Source organism: Harpegnathos saltator, unplaced genomic scaffold (assembly GCF_003227715.2).
Source record: "Harpegnathos saltator strain DR-91 unplaced genomic scaffold, Hsal_v8.6 scaffold39, whole genome shotgun sequence".
NCBI lineage: Eukaryota > Metazoa > Arthropoda > Insecta > Hymenoptera > Formicidae > Harpegnathos > Harpegnathos saltator.
The window spans coordinates 965,565-987,491 of NW_020230194.1; the positions used below are offsets into that span (position 1 = coordinate 965,565).

Consider the following 21,927-nt stretch of genomic DNA (forward strand, 5'->3'; position numbering starts at 1 on the left):
CTTCGGAGATGCTGTCGGGTATAAAATTCTTTTCTTCTTTTTTTGGACTTAGATACAGACCACGAGAGAGTTGTACTCTGAAGCAACACGTAATTGACGCATGCATTGTCCTTTATATTCTGATATAACAAGCACTTGTGCAGTAATCATTTCACTAACCACAGCACAGAACACCTCTTCTTTGTACGCCTTTATCATTTTGGGCTCTGATATTTATAGTTTATTTCTGCTCCGAGTTCGTTCTATGTATACGATACCCCGTGAAAGAAAGAGCTACGCTTATTAAATTTATCAAGTATATTCGTTGACGCCTTTTATTAAAACATCATGGGAGATTGTTCCGCGAGAGATCTACAATTACGAAGACACTTTGCTGTCGCAGCAACTATCTAACGTGTTCGATCTATGCAGCTCCATCTTTCAGGGCACCTCGGATAGTGTAACACAGTGGAACTTATTTTCCAAAATAAAGTAAGCTGTGCTGGGATTTACGTAAAGTGATTGGTAGCTGCAAAATGTTTGGCCATATGATACAATATATGTTCAAACGAGGACTTGAAAAAAAAAAACAGTGTTTATTTAAAAATCTATATTACTCTTATCTAACTATCCATTTGCTGAGAGGCAACATAGTTGTGACTTGACAACTTATATCGTTTTCTTTACCGCAGAATAACAATCTGCAGTAGAGTCCGTGTACAGCATGGCATATTTACTCGATTATTAATTATTAGTAATATCAAGTAACATAGTTTACATACTCAAAAGTTTTCTCTTAATATATTTAGACTAACAATTTAACATAATTTCTTTAACAGACACTATTGTTACAAACTAATCCATCTTGTTTTGCTAAAACTTTTGGACAAAAACGATTCGATATTATCAAATGTACATTTTTCCCTCGAGAGTACATATCTAGCAAGCCATGCTGGAATTTTCTTAATTCGGAATATTCCGAAAATTAAATACACCGAATTTTAATCGTCAAGAAAACATGTTTATAGCTTGCTAGAATTATCATGTCAGTCGAATCAAATTGGATCGTATTTATAGTATAAGTGTATAAAAGAGAATATACATTTTCACACGATAGCTAAAAAGCAAGCCTGCTGTCTCGACTAATGAAACAACGGCATGCACAAGACTGATCTCATGGAGATGAAGTGTTAGCGTCCTCGTATTAAAGCAAGATTCTGCTGGATTGCCTTAATAATGTACAATAAGTTTACACAAAAATAGTAAACGGGAAATGCGTAACGTCTCCGGAGTGGTCATGTAATATGATCGTGTGCTACAAACATTCGATCCAGATTCCGTGTAATTTGTTTACTTACTTAATCTAAAATTGTAATGATTATAAGTCCTTATCGGCTTAAAGGTGTTCCGCCGAAGTTAAACGAAGTGGGTACAGTCTGAGAGTGAAAGGCATAACCTAAAATAAGAAAAATATAAATATCTTTGTAGGTAAAGATAAATATATAATTATCTCTCTTCTTCGCGGATATCTTTGTAGTAACTCGAGAAAATTCTCGAAAGCGATGTTTACCTCCGCTCTGTTCGATCCTCTTGCTCTCCAAGGCTGCTTTGCGTTGATCCGCAAACAAGATAATTTCTTGCAGTGCTTTCTCTTGCTCAGGGGTGAGAAGACTCGTTAAAGCCCTGTACCAGGCGACGTCAGTTTTTTCGATGGCTGATTAAAGAGAAACAGAGAGAGAGAGAGAGAGAGAGAGAGAGAGAGAGAGAGAGAGAGAGAGAGAGAGAGAGAGAGAGAGAGAGATAGATTTATATAGAACAGAGTATACACTAATAAATATTTTTCAAGATCAAAGAGTTTACTCAAAGAGTAATATCATTTTTGCCGATATTTACTTTGTATAACTTCCTTGAAAACAACATATTCATCTTGATTGGAGTCATCAGAGTCTAAAGGTGTTACATAACTTTCCAGAGCGGTCTCTTCGTTACCGTCGAAGTCTGAATCATCGTCGTCATCTACGTCGGATCTGTGATCACCATGACCATCTTGGATCGTTGCATTAACATTGAAACCGTGCTGCGCAGAGGATCTCTTGATTTTGTCTTGCAACTTTTCAAGATATTCCTGGTTAACATCATCTATTTCATCCTCGTCTGACGACAAGACCTCTGAAAATCGTCAAATCGATCTCTTAATTATGTATTAACACTCATAAGCGAGACGTACTCACCTTCGTCGATATCGCTTTCTTCATCCTCGTTCTCCTCATCGTCCCCATCAGTAACTTTAGCGGCGTACGCTCGTTTAAGACCGTCGAACAAAAGTATCAAAGACGGAACGATCTGCGTAGCACATTCATTAACAGCGATCGGTCTTGCTGGGCCCATGATAATTAACGTACACAGTCCGAGAACGCACAATTTTCTATCGTGTAATCTACAAAAAAATTCGAATTATCTCTCTATATAGTGGTTGTATATACTTTTCTTAACATTACTTCTATGTTTTATAAATAATATTATCTCATTTTCTTTCTTCTTTCTCTCTTGTTGGGACAGATACAAATATTTTGACGCTATAAAAAATGCATACCCCAGGAAACAATCTGTGTCGTTTATCCATTGCTTGATAAAACGCGAAGCTAGCGGTTCCGTTGATTGAGCAAAATTTGCTTGCAATCTGTCCATTGTTTCTAAACAAAGGGCAGGATTGTAATACAAAGCTGCTATTACGACTTGAAGACACATTGTCCTTAATTCTGATGTTTTGACTTCGCGCATTAAGCGTTCTAGGACTAACTGTACGAGCGATGGTATGCACTAAAATTATAACATGTTAATAAGTCACAATTATATACACATTTTGATATATATTTTATAATACACACACACACACACACACACACACACACACACACACACATATATATATATATATATATTAATATATTGTATAAGAGAATCAGAGTATCTACGCATTGTTTTACAGATAAGCATAAGCTAATTCACATTTAGGTAATTAGTACATGCTAATTTATGTAACTTCTACAAACAGTATTTATTTCAACACGTTTTACCTGATCTATATGTCCTTTACATTGCAATATTATAACCTCTAATAACTTGGCAGCGTGACACTCAGGGTCCTCGCCGGAATCACCAGTCAAAACCTGTGAAATCGAAAAATTAACGTGACGTCACAGGAACAACGCAATTAACAATACAACATATTTCTAGATAAATACTTACAGCTTTGCACATATTAAACATAGCTAATATATAATTTTCGTTTGACAAAAAGGCCGGAGTATCGACGGTGATATAATTGTGCAGCGCGGGCATCATATCAGTGAAATAATCAAAGCCATCTTTTTGAAAGAGTTGATACATGAGCTCTAATATTTTCCACATGTCTGCAGATATCTTCTTACTAGTGAGATCATATACCAACGAAAGAGCTTCCTCGTAAAATTCTAAATGAAATGGAAAAATCAATCTTTCACTTTTTCTCTTCCCAGTTATCGCACAACATTGATTGATCGGCGATTATTGATTAACTAATGTTTAAATATAAAGGAATACATACCCATGACACTTTGTCCAAAGATGTGAGCTACTACTTGGAGGACAATTGGTTCCAACTGCGCCATTATTTGAGGTTGATCTTCCATTACTGTTAGCAAAGTTTCTATTGTGTTCAGAAGACCCATTGCTGTAATCGCTTTCTCGTCACTGCCTTCATCTGTCTCGAGCACTTGGCTGAACGTAGCAGCCTGGAAGAAAACACGTAAGATAATGCTTCGCTTCATTTGTATGTAGTCTTTTCCGTTCAATTACATTTCTTACCAAGTGCTGACAGATTTCTACGGCAATTGGCATGAGTTGTTCCGTATATGTACAAACAATTTTCTGCATAACGCTCGTCAGATCATCGTTCTCAGTTTCCCGTATAATATTTAATAGTTCAAGCGTTATCTGTTTAATTAAAGGTTCGATATATTTCTGAGCCTTAGGTTGTGCCGAAAGTATCATTTGAAGCGCTATCGCCGCTTCAACTTTAACAGGTAAATCCTGATCAGTCAAAAGAGCATTTGTGGTTAATCTGATTGCTTCTATTAAGATCTGTTCCTGCTTAAATTTAATTTCTGAGAAGTAATGCAGCACCCAACATGCCTGAAAAAAAAAAAAAGAAAATAATTGACGATCGTTAATTGCGCCGAATGTACATTTGTATTATGTAACGACAGTTTTATATGTATTATTTAGTTACTCTCGCTCGCATATGACCATGAGGACTGTTAAATTCGGGGAATACATATTGCAATAACATCTTGTCCATTTGTTCTTTATAAACTTTCTTCTTCAGTAAAACATCGGCCAAACTGCCAACCTGAATAAGACATGATTTCATACATTATGCTTGTACGTCATAAAATGTGTGGAGTAATCGCAAATGATCGATGTGCAGTAAACATTATCTTTTCTCATGTGCAAAAGCTCACCATGTGTAATGCACCGTCTTTTTGTCTCGGATCTGCATTTGGACTAGTTAAAACTTCCAAACAGAATTGCATCGTCTTTTGCAGCATATCTTTCCGTTTCCTACACGCTGAATGTAACAAAGTCTGTGCCGCCGTCACTGGCGATACAAAATCTTCGAAAATATCTAGAAACAATATTATAAATACATTACAGAATCAAAATTAAAATCCACGCATAGATTGGAAATCGCTGTTGATTCAACCATACCAAATTTCACTCGGATGTATTCGTAAGGGTCATTATTCCACAGCTCTTCATCAGCCGCGGAATACGAGAGAATCGGGAATATAACGTCGCGTATAATCTCGAACATATGCGGTTTCAAAAACTTCCAAGAGTATGCATGGCTCACGCTGCAATTTCAAATCAGCAGGTTAACTTTTCGATAATCCCGATTGTGGGCTTACAGATTCTTTTACCCTTGATTAATGTAATTGATTGACTGCTGTACTACTCTAGGAGAAACATAGATTTTCCTGCGATATTGATCCAAAATTTTCAAAAGAACTTCTAGGATACCCGCGCTGAAAGTCTGTAAATACCATTCGGAAAATTCTTTATATTCTTTGGTCACGCTTCCTGGACTGCCATATCTGCAATTTCGACGGTAGTAAGCCAATATTCGAACAACCTCTGTAACTTCATTCAAGTCTGGAAACTTGAAACAAAACTAAAGCAAATTCAGTTAAACTGAAGCAAGTTTAATCACCTTTCGAACATTCTATGTAAAATGTGCAAAGCCCACTTTTTACATTTCCACCAAGGAAGTTCTGCGCGCTCATCCTCATCTAAGTCTGGATTGTTGGTTTCTGGTGGCACAGGTCTGTCAGCTACCTGCCTCACGACATCCATCCATTGTGAAAATACTTCTCGTGAAATGAGGTCAAGCGGAAGAGTATACTGCAGTGAGAATAAAGATTAACAAGTTTTCAAATATACCAATCTTATTTCTTTTTTGAAATTCGATAGTCAACTCTATCTGAATGATTCTTCTATACCTGTGTAAGAGCGAAGAAAATTTTCAATATCTGTTTCTGAAGTAACACAGAACGGTCGGACGAATCTGGTAATAATGTTAATATCAATTGATAGATCATGGGGAATAATAAGTTCATTGCTTCATTCAATGGTCCCCTCTCTTCTGCTTTCTTATATCTAGAGGCGTAGAATAAAAGTGTTATAAGTTATTTCCCACCCAACATTATACCATGAGGGACATACCATCAAGTATACTTACTCAAAATTTTTCACAAGTTGGTGCAGCGCAAGAAGGACACCAGGCAAGGTTGCCATGTCTGTATTTTGAAGATATATCGTAATTTTGTCCACTATTGTTGTCCATCTTCCAGGAAAATCATGCTTAACCATATTACTGATGCATACGGCTAATTGTACTCTAAGCATGTGACACAAACATGATACATTACAACAATTATAATATATATTTTGCTGGGGATAACAAGTCAGAACACAACTTGCCTAATTAGTTCTGGTGCATGTACCACAGCATCCACTATTGCTTCGCGTATCATTGCACGATCTTGTTCATGAATGCTAAATTCTACAGGTCCATTATCGCCATCTTTGTCAGCCCAATTAGATGTGATTAAATTTTTTAGATAAATGACACCTACAGAAAGAAAGACAGATGTTCCTCTTGATATTCGCATCTTACTCAGCAAAATTATAAAATATTAGAAGAGTCACAATATATTTACCAGCTTGTCGCACCGGCATATCGACATTATTCGACATTACTGTCTGCAGCAGAGTTGGAGCAAATCCAATGATTTTGTGAATCTGAAAGCATGTACAGTATCATGTCGCCTCATTAGGAGGATTTATCACATTTATTATGTTATCATTATCGCTCCCTGGTGGTGTTGCAACACCACATAGGATCGTAACAAATTAAAAAGTGTACAAAGTATGCATACAGCAGATAATACAGGATGTACACGCTCGCGTATATACATACATACATACATACATACATATATATATATAATGTGTACGTGTGTGTATATATATATATATACGCACGAAATATGCAAAAATAACACGACAGTGATATATGGGTGGGATGATTACAGGCTACGTCGGAATATTAATTTCGCTCAATAATACATCGGTACATCGGCACGCAACGCCACGAATATGTTTCGCATGCGAAGGCGCGTGTACGATCGGCGCGACCGGACGGCATTAGCCGGACGTGTCCGGTTGAACCGAGCCTTCAGCAGCATTTCTCGCATGAGAAAAGAGAGGTTAGCGAGAACGGAAGTTCTCGAAAAGCCGACAAAAGCCGTAACGTCATTCCGCGAGGTTCACGACGAGTGCAATTCCTGCACGAAATCATCCACGATGTTCACGGGCTTCGTCGAAGCCCGGCTTTGTCTCGCCGACGAGACATGCGACCGTCGCACGAGCATATAATGCGGGCGGAATGTCAAATCGTCCATGCGGCCTCGGGAACGAGGTCCGCTCGGCGAGAACATGTTTATCGATGAAACGCCTCATCGGCGCGGACGCGTTTCCCTCGTGAGAGAGCGGATGATGCCCGGCACAAAGCGCAGCCACATGTTTCCCGGGACCTCGAAGCCGTCCTTCCCCCGCCCCCGGAATAGAACGTTTCTTCTCGGTCGGTCGGTCGGACGGACGGTCGCATGCATGCACGCATGCACGCGGTTTTCGCTCGCGTATACCTGGTTGAGCTGCTCCTCCGCTTGTTTCTGCTGGGCGGGATCGATCGTGGCCCGCAACAATTCCGTGAGTTTCTGCGGATCCATCTCTGCGAATCGACTCGGTTCGCCGTGTTAATTAGTACGTGTGAATTTTTCAACTGATTCACCTCGCGGTGGACTTGACCCGGCGCATTCACCCTGCTTGCCTGCTTGCCCGCTGCTGCTACTCCGCTGGTACTGCTGCTGGTACCCGTGACGGTCACGTGACATAATATCATGGCGTCGCGGGCAAGGCTCTAGATATATTACATCCGGTCGGGAGACATATGGCGCTCTCGTCGAAAATATATCTCGCCAGCCAGCCAGGAGGAGATCTCTCGTTCTGCCCTTCTTTTCGCGCAAATGGAAACTGCTTTCCCACGCTGCGAGGAGGAATGAACGCGAAATTGAAGCCGTGCGATACTTGTGACGCATTATGACGATGTAATGTAACTTTTTCCCCAAGAACGGAAACGTGAAGAGTTTCGTGTGAACTCGGCGCGACTTTATATACCGGCCATATAACTTTTCAAACAATGGAAATGCAGAACTTTTCACGTGAATCTCCTCATTTTGAAAGCTACTGACGAGAAGGCGGAAATTAGTGAAAGTTTAGGTTAACTCTTCAGCGTTAGTATTTATGTGTATGTATATACATTCTGATTAGTATTCACGGAGCAAAATTACACGGTTCTTATGCCTGTATATAATCTCATCTCAGAAAACGAGAGTAACGTGACTTCTCAATTCAAGTCATTAATCAATGAATCTCGTTTAATGATTTCATCTTTCGTAAAATCAGCCGCGTAATCGCTCTGCGATTCGTGAAAAAGTTCACGCGGGATCAAGTTGAGGGTGAAGTGCAAAGTGAAAGATCCCGTTCCAATAAGTTACACAAATGTTGTTCTGCTTTCTTTGAATGTCTATGCCTTCCGGCTGTATATAACAAAGAATTTTAACGCGCTTCGATGAGAAAGGCGTGAAAAATTGTAATTACTCAGCGGCAGACAGGCACAAAGACCTGCTGGATCCGCAATTCAGTGGTTTTGACCGGAAAATCAAATCTCATCGCTCCGTCCTTCAATCATACTATTTGAAAGGAAGTGGTGCGTCTGACTCGCCGTTGAGTCGTACTACGATTGGATCGACCCGCATTGGATCGACAGCGGCGTGGACCCATGGAAATCGGACCAGGCCGTGCTGCCGCACAGCAATGCACCGACAAACTAAATAATCGACATCAAAAGCTGTCAAATATGGCGAAGGCAGCGCAAGCGAGCGGTAATTGACATGTAAAAATGTGAATAGGCCTGCCGCACGATCGCAACGTTGATTTGCGCCTCGAAGAGAGGGAGCGAACACACCTGCGACGGCTGACACGGTGTCACACGCGCGAATCAACGGAGCACGAACGACGACGTTGACGACGACGACGACGACGACGACGACACAACGACGACGACGACGACGACGACGACAACGACAACGTTGACGACGACGACAACGACTACGACGACGACGACGACGACAACGACTACGACGACGACGACGACGACGACGACGACGACGAGAGCGACGACGATGATGATAATGATGATGTCGGGCTCGCCGGTGCCCGATTGCCGGAAGTGAGAAGTGCGCAAGGGTGGGCTGCGGGCAGGCCTGGATCACGCAACTCGTGTTGCCGGGCCGGAGACGGAGCGCACGAGGGCATGGTATAATCGCCGGACAGACATGGGTGCACAACAGACCAAGGACAGGGTAATCCCCGCCGGGTCGACCGTGCGGCAGACGCGCAAGCAGCCCAGGAACCTTAAGGAATCGCGCATCGTAGGCTCTAACATTTTCACCGAGCACAGTGGTGAGAACTGGCACATTATCAGTTATCAGTTGTCCTCTGCTCAGCTCCACCGCTCAACCTAGTGTTGTTACATCTTCTAGTTGTACAGAATTCTGCTGGCTACGAAGGCAAAATCTGTGTCTCTTTTCAAATGACTTGCACTGTATTATGCTAAAGTTTGATACCTTGGAAGCTTGTAGTGGAGCTGACAAGCTTGAGATGACTGTGCTTTTCTCTCTTGATACAATATGATGTTGAGGTGCTGGGAGTAACGTTGTACTGGTGAGAAGAAGCCAGTATCCGTGTGAGGTTTATTTTTATTTTTTTCATAGGGTTTGTAAAATACAATAATGAGCTTAAAATTGATGCTAATGTTTTTTGCATTGATATAAATATCAGTGATTAATGAGGATTATATAATATATATGTGTATATGTATACATATATATATATATACATATACATATATGAGTTTTTAAATATGTTCTTATTACAGTAGAAGAAATCTATGCTTTTTACTATACCATGATTAAGAGGAAAATTTTTTTATTCCCTAATCTGATAAAAATTCATAATTTTTAGTTTAGAATGTTAGGTTAATTACTATTATTGTACATGAGATAATTTAAAGACAGAAAAATTTAAAAAATAAAGATTTAAAGCACAAGATTCTTATATATTAGGTATGACAAGCAAAGAATTGTTTTTTCAACAAATATAAACATTAGTGCTAAAGGTTCTCATTTCCAATATATATATTGAGAATTATAAAGAGGATTGTTTTGTACTTTTTACAGAGGCACTTTTGCAAAGTAGGCCGCTACCTCACATTCCAGCATTGCCAGAAGGTGATCCTCCAAGTGGCTCTAGTGTTCAATCAATTTCACAGCAAACAAATGTTCAACAACATACTAGTGTGTCTGCTACTGGACTTCTTGAAGCAGCAAATAGGTGAGTTCAGTCATGCTTACATAATTACCATTTCACATACTCTGGTAACTTTAGTAAAGACTGCATAAATATAGCTTTTGAAATATACCATTGAAGATAGCATAAAGTATAATTATCCAGGTCATACTTTTTTTATATCATTTTATAACTCTTAATACTCATAATTTGTGAATGTTCTTCATGTCATTACGATAAAAAAGATAGCAGATAATATCAAGTCCAAACTTGGTCAAAAAGAATAACACCTTTTATTATTTTCACATAGATGGACCAGCAAAGAAAATCTGTTGGCGCAAGAGGAAGATGATCCTCAGTTATTTGTCGCCTTGTATGATTTTCAAGCTGGTGGGGAGAATCAGCTGAGTCTGAAGAAAGGTATTAATTTATTTCCCGCTAAGTCAACGGATATCATTCTTGTTAGTGTGTTTCAACGCTATTTAATATCTTTGTATAGGCGAGCAAGTTCGTATCCTAAGTTACAACAAAAGTGGCGAATGGTGCGAGGCCCACTCGAGTACCGGGCAAGTGGGATGGGTACCGTCGAATTACGTGACTCCTGTAAACTCCTTGGAGAAACATTCGTGGTATCACGGAAGAATATCGAGGAACGCTGCCGAGTATCTTTTGAGTTCGGGGATAAATGGCAGTTTTCTTGTACGAGAGTCGGAAAGCAGTCCTGGCCAGCGCAGCATCTCGCTGAGATACGAAGGTCGTGTGTACCACTACAGGATCAATGAGGACAGCGAAGGCAAAATGTTTGTGACGACGGAGAGCAAGTTCAACACGCTGGCTGAACTGGTGCATCATCATTCAATGCTTGCCGATGGCCTCATCACGCAATTACTGTACCCCGCGCCAAAGCACAATAAGCCTACCGTCTTCCCGTTAAGCCCAGAGCCGGACGAATGGGAGATCAATAGAACGGACATAGTGATGAGGCATAAGTTAGGAGGTGGCCAATATGGCGACGTATACGAAGCAGTTTGGAAGAGATACAACATGACCGTGGCTGTTAAAACGCTCAAAGAGGATACAATGGCTCTGAAGGATTTCCTGGAGGAAGCTGCCATAATGAAGGAAATGAAGCATAGGAACCTGGTGCAACTGCTGGGAGTCTGTACGCGCGAGCCGCCGTTCTACATCATCACCGAGTTCATGAGCAAGGGAAACCTGTTGGACTATCTGCGAAACGAGAGCAAACACCAGATCAATGCCGTGGTACTGATGCATATGGCCACGCAGATCGCTAGCGGCATGAATTACTTAGAGAGTAGGAACTTTATTCATCGCGACTTGGCTGCCAGGAATTGCCTAGTCGGCGAGAACCATCTCGTCAAGGTCGCGGATTTCGGTCTAGCTCGTCTCATGAGGGACGACACATACACAGCTCACGCTGGTGCGAAATTCCCCATAAAATGGACCGCGCCAGAAGGTCTAGCGTACAATAAATTCTCTACGAAGGTATGACAATATCACTAACAAATGTTGACCACTGCTGTTGTACGAGTTACTATTAATTAGTGGTCTTTGTAGTCTGACGTTTGGGCATTCGGGATTCTGCTGTGGGAGATCGCCACCTACGGCATGTCCCCGTATCCTGGTGTCGACCTGACTGACGTTTACCACATGCTGGAGAAAGGCTATCGGATGGATTGTCCGCCCGGTTGCCCGCCGAAGGTCTACGAACTGATGCGTCAGTGTTGGCAGTGGTCAGCGGCAGATCGGCCAACTTTCAAGGAGATACACCACTCGTTAGAAAATATGTTTCAAGAATCGAGCATCACTGAAGGTGCGTTGAATCTCAATAATCTAGGCAATTATTTCTTTTGCGCAAGTCATGATTTTATTGTTCCCGGTATATTTATTACAGAAGTAGAGAAGCAGCTTCAGGGCGGCGGGGAGATTCCGTTACTTTCATACAAGAAATCACAGACTGGAAGCACGGGAAATATACACGGACTCGTTCTCGTATCCGAGCAGTTGTCTTCTTCGGGCATAACGCAAGGTAATTTCGTCATCTTGATATAAGTCTGATCTTATATTTTGTAATTATATATTCTATTATGTATATAATTTATATAATAAAATCATTTTCTAACGAACGGAATATATATTTCAGAAGGAGCCAGTTCGGTCACTAAACTGAGCACATTTATGGGTGGTTTGTCAAGTAGGAGTAACAGCAACATGGTCCAAATGCGAAGATCGACCAATAAGAAAGGAAAGCAAGCGCCGGCGCCTCCTAAGCGAACAAGGTAAGTTACCTTTCCGCCTCAAGCGCAAGCAATGACCTTGAAAATATATAATAAATAACCCACTTGTCTTCTGTCGCAGCCTGTTGTCATCGTGCAGTTCATTCCGAGACTCCGCCTATCAAGAGCAAGACCAGCAAAATGTCGAAGTGAGCACTATGACGCTTGACGATGGCACAGATCTAAATGGTATTGATAAGATTTTTGAAGGTATTCCACTATATCAACTAAGTGTAATGAGACGAATGCACGAATGCCGCTTTCGTTAATTTCTTTCGTTTACCTTTGCGTTGACTTCAGTTTGTTTTTGGTATGCATCGCCTACTACAGTGATTTTGACGGCTTCATGAATGTGGGTCATTCTCCTCGAGTCAGTATGTATACGTGAATGTTGGATACACGTCGAACACTTGATATGATATATAAATATAAATAAATAAATATATACATATATATATATATATGTATGTATGTATGTATGTATTTATTTATTTATATATTTATATACATATAGTATATACCTGAATATATATATTATTAATGCATACTCGAGCGTCTGCATCTCGTACATACTGTACATCGTAGCTGCAGTCTTTCATTACCACTTACACACGAGTAAGGGACGGTACTTCGCATATGTTATCTATCATAAATATTGTGTTACGAACCTGAAGAGAGAGGTTCCGTTACGTACTCATGCATGATGTTCGTTTCTGCATAGGTACGAGTAGAACTTTTTCGTTTTCATTTACGTTTTAGATTTCTGGATATGTATATCTCTTATCATTTTCACTTTTTTCGTCCAAGTATTCTGAAGATTGAAACATCGCCTGTATTACCGGCATTAGTTACGTTTCCGTCGATTCTATCGTCATGTAAAAGAAAAGAGAACAAAAAACTCGACTGTGTTCAAGCAGTGTTACGTGAGTTTACTAAAGCTTTTACTTCATGCATATCGCAATAATCATTCACGAAAATCAACACATACACACACACACACATCATCATACACATACCCCGGCTTGCACGTTTTTTTTCGAGACACCGTTTGTCATCTTCATTCATCGTTCATTGTTGGCGCATCACGGCACTCGCGCGACACTTCCTTTCCTGACGACACACAGAGGATTTCACACAGATGAAACCACATAGACCCGCGGCTAACTTTACATGTCGTTTAAAGGAGAATGACCCTGGGATGAATGGAGTGAAGTGTGAGGAAGGAAGGGCAGATATTTGAGATTTTGATAGACGCCGCAAGACACCCTTTTTTATATAGCTTACCTCCCAAAATTTCGATCTTTAACACGTTGCGCTTACATGCTGGAGAAATATGTTAGCTAATAGATTGTATACAGTACACCTTATTAAATGGCGACCTCAGGTATCACACGTGATCTCGTGACAATGGCTACACAGTCAATTACTACAGGAGGTTGCGATATGGACGACGACGGAGATGGGTCGCAAGGGACAGCAGAACATAACTTTATTCCTCCACCGTCAACCTCGCCGGAACCTGTATCCAACTTACCGTGCAATCAGAAACAAATTAAATCTCGACCTTACACGTCTAAGGAGGTACTGCCTCAGAAGGTACAATGATCTTACTCGTTGAGCGGCCACGATTTCCGTGATATATACTTATAGACACATCAACATACCTTTTATACCACGCACCGTGTGCGTAACGATTAACGTTCCTTAATCTTTGATAATATCCAGCCCAGAGCTAAAGTGTCCGTGTTTCGATGGTAAATGCATTTAGCACTGCTTGAATAACTTGCGAACGCGTGCGGATAATCGCGGCGGAGCCCGGTCACTCGCGACCGCTCACGGCTAAATTGTATTCCAGCTAGTACATGTGGGTGCACTGGAGGTGCAAAATGTTAAACGGGCGATCAATCGCTACGGCACGCTGCCGAAGGGCGCCAGAATCGGGGCGTACTTGGAATCGCTGCGGCAGAGCGGCATGCCGTCGAATCAAGAGAACGTCGTCCCGGTCGCGGCCACTTTGTCCACCGCTATGGAGCAGCAGCAACAACAACAGCAGCAGGAGACCGCGGGTGTCGTCGACTCCGCGCCGCAGCATCGCTCACTTTCACCTCGCCAGAACAACCTGCGTAGCCAGCCACAGATGACGCGTAGCAATTCCTCGAGCGGCGTCGTCAATACCTATCAGCCGCCAAACTCTCCGCGTAGTCGCGCCGTTGCCGTTCGCAAGAACAACGTGGACGGCGGCATCGGCCTGCGGACGTTCCGCGCGCCTAACAACTCCAGCTTTCGCACCGCCAGCCCGTCCAGATCGATCCAGCCGACTCTGGCCGACCTGGAGTTCCCGCCGCCGCCGGTGGATCTACCGCCACCTCCGGACGAAGTCTTTAGCGATCAGTGCGACTTGCCGCCACCGGCGACTGCGTCGCCGTGCACCGAAACCTCTCACAAGACAGCAGCCGGCTCACCGGTCGGTATCAGGAAGCTGAAGGCAGAGTGGAGAAGCAAAGACGAGGCGAGTGACGATCAGGAGGAACGGAACAGCGACGTGAGGAACTCGGAGCCGTCGGTGAAGGAGGCTAGCTCACGATTCGGCGTGAACCTGCGACGCCGGGATGCGTCGAGCGACGCGCATTGCGGCATTGGTAAGCCCACGGATGAAAAGAAGATAGTGTACAAGCCCAAGGAGACGAGCAGCATGATCACGAAGATCGAGCCGCCGGATGCGCCTGTCGCAGCGCCTGAGGAGGCGCCACCGCCACCTCCGCCGCCGCCGCCGCCCATCGGCGCTGGTAGTAGCACCGACACGTTCGAGTCGAAACCCGGTATGAAGGAGATGCTAGAGCTTAAGCTGATAAACGAGATCAAGCAGAGCGCGGATATGAAGCACGGTGCTAGTACCACGAAGAAGACCGGCACTGCTAGCAACGCGCCTTCGTCCGCAGTGCCGCTCGATCCGGCTTCTCAGTTACTGTCTGAGCTGTGCGCCAGCTTCAGCATGGATTCCTCGAGCAAGCAGCAGCACGTTGCTACTTCCAGCGAGTATGCGATCACGACGCTGAAGAGTAGCGGTGATGCGATGAATATCGGCGGCATTCAAGAGCATCATGCGACCACGCAGACCACATTCGATAGAAATACCGGTCACAAGGAGATACCATTGACCTCACCCATCACGGAAGGTATACTGAGCGCCACCAACGTGGGTTTCAAACTGAAGAAGGTCGACAAGAGGAGCAACGTGCAGAAGGAGGAGAACTCGGACGGCCAGCAGATCATCGATTTCAAGGCCCGACTGCGAAAGGTAGACAACGCTGACAAGGATCGAGCCGCGGACGAGAAGAGTAGGCGCTTCGACGACACGGCCAGTACCGTTGCGGACTCGACCGAGTCGTCTGGTATGGACGATCCGAACGACGACAAGCGCCGTAGCACCGGCAGTATTAGTAGCCTAAAGAAACTGTGGGAGAATAAAGAGGCTTCTTGTGATAACCAACCGCTTAGTCCTAAATTAAACGTGCGGGGACCGGGAAAACAGGACGTCGGCGACGCCAGCGAAGACTCGCCGGAGGATCACAGCGGCGCGTCCACCAGGAGTTCGGCCAGCAAGGACGATCCACGAATCTGGCCGCCGCCGCCATCGTCCTCTTCGGTGGCCACATCGGCGGAAATGGAGAAGCCGATCGTGCCGGCGAAGCCGCTGAAACCTCTCGGGCCCTCCAGCAAGCACTTTGGTTCCTCCATATACGCTACACCCAATTGCAACAAACCGCCATTGTCACAGAGTGACGACGACAGCGGCGGCAAGCAAGCTGGCGGTGGCGGCGGTGGTAGTGGTGGCGAGTCCGCGAAGGGCGCAAAGCACAGCGTGATCGAGATCTCGAACGTCATAGAGAACAGCATCCTCAATTTAAAGGGCAGCCCCACCATCGTCATGGCCAGTTGGCTGCAGCTGTCCGACAAAGTAGGCCTGCTGCACGGCATGTGCGTTAATCTCACGGACACAGCGATCGCGCCCCACGCTAGGTTCCAATTCCGCGACCTGCTCACCAGGCTGGAGCTGCAGGCGAGGCAGTTGCGGGCCGCCGGCACGCGTAACATCACCGAGAATACGAGACTGTTGAGTGACGTGCAGAACACGATAAAGGACGTGATAAACACGGTGCAGAGATAAAACTGCGAGCCGGCAAGTTTGGGAAAATCAAAACATGACGCGTCTCCTCCACCCTCTCGCGACTTCTCTTATTCACCCCACCCCTGGCACCCGCCTGTCCAAAGTGTTTTCCTCTTGTGGATCGAGGAATTCATCGGTTTCCGTGTCTCTTTCACTCTCCATCTCTTCATCATCATTTGCATCTCTTTTTTTTCTCTCTCTCTCTCTCTCTCTCTCTCTCTCTCTCTCTCTCTCTCTCTCTCTCTCACTCACTCACTCACTCACTCACTCACTCACTCACTCACTCACTCACTCATTATCTCTCGTTGGATCCGTGTGGGCGTATGGTATATATAAATCTATATTATAAATATCTATATCTAAGTCACTATATAATAAGGTCTGTCGAAGAGTGGTGTCCTTTTTAGGAGCCTAGCGATTAATCTTCGTGCGAATATAATAAGAGTAAACTATAGTGTGTGAATATAAGACCTTGATCGATGAACACGACTTTGCGACTGCATGATCGTTAGGGTGGATTAATCCAAAGTTGCATGAGCCGAACGATCGCCGGTATGCTTCCCGATACGCAGAAACATACGGGCACACACATATATACACATATACATATATACAATTTTAACCACGCGAAACAATACACGTAATAAAATACACACACATACACATACAGGAAACACGTACACACAGCTCGGGATTCTGTGCTACAACTCTAAGTTCGTATACATTTATACTTTCGCCTGTCTGCAGCATTCGCGTTTTTCGAGAGAGAGACCCTGAGAGATGACGCATAATCATTCACGGGCCTGGCAGAAACTCGGCCTTAAGACGAAAAGTATACAACTTTGCATGATTGAACATTTCTATGTCGAGACGTGTAAGGCGGTTTTCATATACGATAATAAATATGATTATAATTACTATGTGAAATTAACCAACCACGCAATTCTCTCAGTAGTGCGGAACAAAGAAATCCGGAGTATTCGGCATGAGGGAAACGTAAGAGTCGTCGCATACACGCGCGGATTGTCGACAACTCGACTAAACTCATAATATCTCGTCGAGTCGCTTATATGTACCGCGTAAAAAAAAAAAAAATCGTTTCGTTTTACATGTAATTTTATACACACACGTCGTGCTTAGTATATACAATTATATATTATATATACGCGAGATTTTTAGACTAGACTATATTATATAAATACGAACACGGCTAAAGGAAATAAAAAAAAAAAAAAAGCGTAAGAAGTCATTTCATGTGTACTGTGGGACAATATAACGATTTTGTATTTGTATAGAGTAAGTTGGATAACAGCTATCACAGCACTAATCGTACGCCTACGTAAATTGTACCCGAACAAACAAACAAACAAACAAAGAAACAAGCAAGCAAGCAAATAAGCGAGCAAACCGAATGTAATTAATCAAACTTTTAAGTATCGTGTGTGCTTCGTTCTTATCCATGATGGTATAGGGAAATGTTCTTCCAAGAGCACAGTTAGGCAGAAATATTCGCCTGAAGACATCCATAGGAGCGAAACAACAATTACGTTAACGTAACTCACGGGAAGTGCATCTTAATCGATAGTCGTGTATAACGGGGGGCGAAGCGAGAGAGCTAGAACAAGTAATGACGGATAAATGAGTAATGATTATATACGACGTGCATTATCTGTCTGTACAGTATTCTCTCTATATGCTTTTCCATACAATGGAGATTTTAAATATCATGCATTTGTTCACGTTACTCACACTTACTCTTATTCCACATTGGCATTCGCGTCGCGCATACGTTTTTATACGTTTTCCTAGATCCTTCTCTCTTGATATTTTGAAGAAATGAGTAAGACTTATATATCAATAAGATTATATTACGGAGTTAAATTTCTATTGTTTATATATATCTATTTCTATTGTTTATATATATGTACACACATCCACATCCACACACACACACACACACACACACACACACATACACGCGAGATAATGTTATATAAATGTTCCACGCAGATATGTGCTAACGTCGACCGTATGCACTTCTGTAGCAAGGGAACGAGTAAGCTAAGTTTTTTTGTAGTTTGTAATACACGTCGATTGTAGAACTATTGCTTCAATTAGTGCTCCGACGAACTGATTTTTAAAATGGAGGTTTTCAGGCTTATACTTCATTCGGCTTGTGCTTGACACTAAGGAGAATGCAATAGAGAGATGAGTCACCGACGAACTATTTCTTACACTGCCTATATCATATACATTACGGCTAGTAGTAATATTGAATTCATTAGTGATCATAATCATGTAAATGTATCTTTCGGTCCAACCTCTCATTTTTTTTCTTATATTTTTTTGTACCTGTGATAAACTAATTGATCCCACCCTCTCTTTATGTTCTTCTCTTTATCAAAAGAATCATGCTCAACAGGAATGGTAATAGTTTGTACGAGTGAATTTTAGTCGCCAGACGTTTATTCGGAACAAATTGTATTGTCGAAAGAGATACAAAAAATTTTATGTGTTTTATATAATATGTATTATAGTAATTTTACGTCTCTATTTATATGTATGTATTTATTTCTAATTTTTTTCCGTGTAAAATTACTCTCTCCTAAAGAATCGAGACCAACGTACTGATCCACTAATACAAAATTTTAATATTGCTTTATACATTGATATTGATAAGATTGAAAATGAAAATAAAAATAATTACCAAATTAAGTTGTTTCTCTTAGTTTGAGCAACCGATAGCATCGTCCTGAACAGTGCTGTTAATATTGTACTTTACTGCTATTTGCACTATTGTATACTATAATTGGCTTTTTACAACTTATGTATTTATTATAAATACATATTACAATATATATCTAATATCTTTTGTTTACAGTTACCATTATATTATATACTAAAGTAACTACAATATAACGTAGTTTTACGTTGTATCACATGTCAGTTATGTCCATGTAGCTGGCTCATTGTTAACTCGTATTCTCCATTACTTCTTGCGTTCGAAAACAGTCACTCACAATTTTCCATTTATCACCCACAGCCGTGATTAGGAAAGTTTGATTGAATGTCCTGGCGTTTTTCTCCTCGTATTTTACTTGTCCGCCAACTTTGATTAGGAATGTTAGTTGAGTAGCTGCTTCTAAGCCTATATTTAACATTATACTGTAATATTTCAATGCAAATCTACATAGTGCATCTAATAGTATTACAAACAGCAAAATAAATTTAGCAAACTTTCAAAATATGATGTATTACCAGAAGTTAGAGAAAAAGTAGTGAAATAAAAATGCAGACATCAGCTTGGTATACACAAGTATTGAAATAGATGAATATTGTGATGCAAATTTGAGATGTGGCAAGAAAGTTCCATCAAAATCTAAGTCATGGAAAAGTCAAGATATAAAAAATGTAACAGATTTAATATTTTCGAATACTTTTACTCATCTCTGATATTTTTATAATTGAGAATGCAGAAGTATGATACAGTTATTAATATTTACCTGTGATTGGCTGAGCATCAAGAGTAAGAATATTATGTACTGACGTTGGCAGATCTGTCCAGAACTTTTGAATATTCTCTTTGCCTTCAACTCCATTACCATTCCATATTAGATTTGCGGTATCCATGTACATTCTTGAAAGCAACTAGAATCATACACAGCCATTGAAATAACAAAACAAACTAAGAAAAGATATAAGTTTGTCAATATTATTACAATTACATACATATCTCCGCTTGTCTAGATTCTCATAATATAGTTTCGTAAACTCTTCTGCAGTTCTGCATGCTTGGTCGATTTTAGACTTTAAGTTCTGCGAAAGTAAACGTCGATATAAAAAATATAGTATAATCAAACATAATCAAATATTCAAACTGTGTAAGGTACTAGTATATTTATCACTTTTAGAAGTTCTAACTTTATAAAAATATATTTATGTCAGAAGAATGATCCATAGTTTATTTACTGTGTGCAACTACTGTGATACATTTTACTGATTAATTATTACATGATATTATTAACATTAATATTAATAATAATACGTATAACTATATCAATATACACAATACATAGATAAATAAGATATTAATTCACAAAATAAGGTAATATTATAGTATTTTATATATATTAGTGATTTTAAATGTAACAAGTTATCAAATTCGACTGTGTTGCATGTGTGTGACGACAGGTTTCAAGCGTAATTATTTAATTTTTTATTAAGTAAACTGTTATTGTACCTGTTCCATGTTGTGTCGTATTTTTTTCTTTCTTCTTTTAAAAGTATAATGTGTTTTTCCTTTTCTCTCTAAAACTTAAAGGGCACCAAGTATTCAGAACAGGTTTATCGTTTGTTAATTCTTATATCCTTTAGTTTAATTTTTAGCACAAAATTTCATAACATGTGATAACATTACACGTTATGGAAACAAAAATGGAAGGTTAAAATCGAGTTACGCATGGTTACCAACAGATTTCTCTCTTTTTTATTGTATGCATTTAAGGCCCATCTACAATGGCTGCAAGAATAAAGGTCCATCTACAATGGCTGCAAGAATAAGGTTGTAAGCGTAAGCAGAAATGGACCAACCATAATCGATTATTCTTATAATAATCATAACGGCACAATCATTCGTGCATTACCGCTCAGCTCTTGAACCTCATTGGTGCGTATAAATTTACGTCAGTAATTTTCCACACTTCCGGTTCTATAAAGAATTAAGGCGCACACATGATGAGCATCTGTGTAATATTGTATAAACAATTCATTTAACAATATTTTATGCGATAAAATATATTTTAATTCGATAAAATACATCTCTCTCATACAGTCAACAACATGTGGGTATCGATCTTTTCCTCTGACTCGTGAAAAATTTTTATTAACGAATATTGATTATATCAAACAATACCTTCTTCCCAACATGCTTAAAATTAAACATTTATTAAGTTAAAAATTAAATTTAAGTTAATTCGTCAATGATGAATGATATTTTCTTTTCAAGTTCACATCAGGGGAAAAGATGTACGAGCTGCGTTTCAATATTCCCTGCCAGTGCTGAAACTAGAGCATATGTGACATAAACTATAGATTTTCAGTACTGGCAATGAATATCGGAACGCAGCTATGATCGATATCATGGTCGCGTTTTCGCATTGGATCGCGAGCTAGTGTATTACTAGATAGCACCACCAACTATAAGAAAGTTGTCAACCCCTCTGTGGTTTCAGACTCTCTGCTATTGGTCTCACTGTTCCAACTGTCAAACACAGCTGTGAGTCACAAAGTATGGACATTCAAGAGATCCGACGCGTTAATTTTGGGAACATTTAAAGGGAACCTAAAAAGAGATCACATCGTCGGCACGACACGAAGCGCTCAACGAGGGCGACTAACGACGTCTCGGCGACTGGATTGGCGCAGTCTCTTAGATCCAATCAGCAGTAATCGATCTCTCATCGGAGCGGCCGT

At 41.1% G+C, this 21,927-nt stretch overlaps 3 protein-coding genes across 8 annotated transcripts; 1 reads left to right on the top strand and 2 right to left on the bottom strand.

The window, feature by feature from the left end:
- Positions 1-574: 574 nt before the first annotated feature.
- msk (importin-7 msk) lies at positions 575-7,484 on the bottom strand. The gene is made up of 19 exons (XM_011145471.3): positions 7,227-7,484; positions 6,240-6,321; positions 6,001-6,151; positions 5,759-5,917; positions 5,520-5,676; positions 5,231-5,421; positions 4,941-5,114; positions 4,729-4,874; positions 4,482-4,645; positions 4,250-4,369; positions 3,826-4,152; positions 3,566-3,752; positions 3,229-3,452; positions 3,057-3,149; positions 2,573-2,799; positions 2,211-2,416; positions 1,873-2,148; positions 1,550-1,693; positions 575-1,435 (listed from the first exon to the last, which is right to left on the bottom strand). The coding sequence occupies exons 1-19, from the start codon at positions 7,308-7,310 to the stop codon at positions 1,368-1,370; spliced, it is 3,180 nt and encodes a 1,059-aa protein (XP_011143773.1). The 5' UTR covers positions 7,311-7,484; the 3' UTR covers positions 575-1,367.
- A 1,302-nt stretch (positions 7,485-8,786) lies between these two features.
- Abl (tyrosine-protein kinase Abl) lies at positions 8,787-16,677 on the top strand. 5 transcript variants are annotated; one of them, XM_011145430.3, is made up of 10 exons: positions 8,787-9,105; positions 9,882-10,035; positions 10,301-10,410; positions 10,490-11,496; positions 11,569-11,824; positions 11,906-12,040; positions 12,155-12,290; positions 12,370-12,497; positions 13,672-13,868; positions 14,143-16,677. In XM_011145430.3, the coding sequence occupies exons 1-10, from the start codon at positions 8,979-8,981 to the stop codon at positions 16,453-16,455; spliced, it is 4,563 nt and encodes a 1,520-aa protein (XP_011143732.2). In that variant the 5' UTR covers positions 8,787-8,978; the 3' UTR covers positions 16,456-16,677. The 5 variants fall into 5 exon arrangements, with proteins under 5 accessions (XP_011143732.2, XP_011143750.2, XP_011143741.2 ...); XM_011145448.3 differs by having other exon boundaries at positions 8,788-9,105; positions 13,720-13,883; XM_011145439.3 differs by having other exon boundaries at positions 8,788-9,105; positions 12,370-12,476; positions 13,672-13,883.
- Positions 16,678-18,393: 1,716 nt separating this feature from the next.
- Nxt1 (NTF2-related export protein 1) lies at positions 18,394-20,906 on the bottom strand. Of its 2 annotated transcripts, none has more exons than XM_011145410.3 (4): positions 20,696-20,899; positions 20,185-20,271; positions 19,959-20,103; positions 18,394-19,603 (listed from the first exon to the last, which is right to left on the bottom strand). In XM_011145410.3, exons 1-4 carry the CDS (start codon positions 20,702-20,704, stop codon positions 19,428-19,430), a joined length of 417 nt encoding a protein of 138 aa, XP_011143712.1. In that variant the 5' UTR covers positions 20,705-20,899; the 3' UTR covers positions 18,394-19,427. The 2 variants fall into 2 exon arrangements, with proteins under 2 accessions (XP_011143712.1, XP_019698129.1); XM_019842570.2 differs by lacking the exon at positions 18,394-19,603 and adding an exon at positions 19,618-19,834 and having other exon boundaries at positions 20,696-20,906.
- Positions 20,907-21,927: the final 1,021 nt, after the last annotated feature.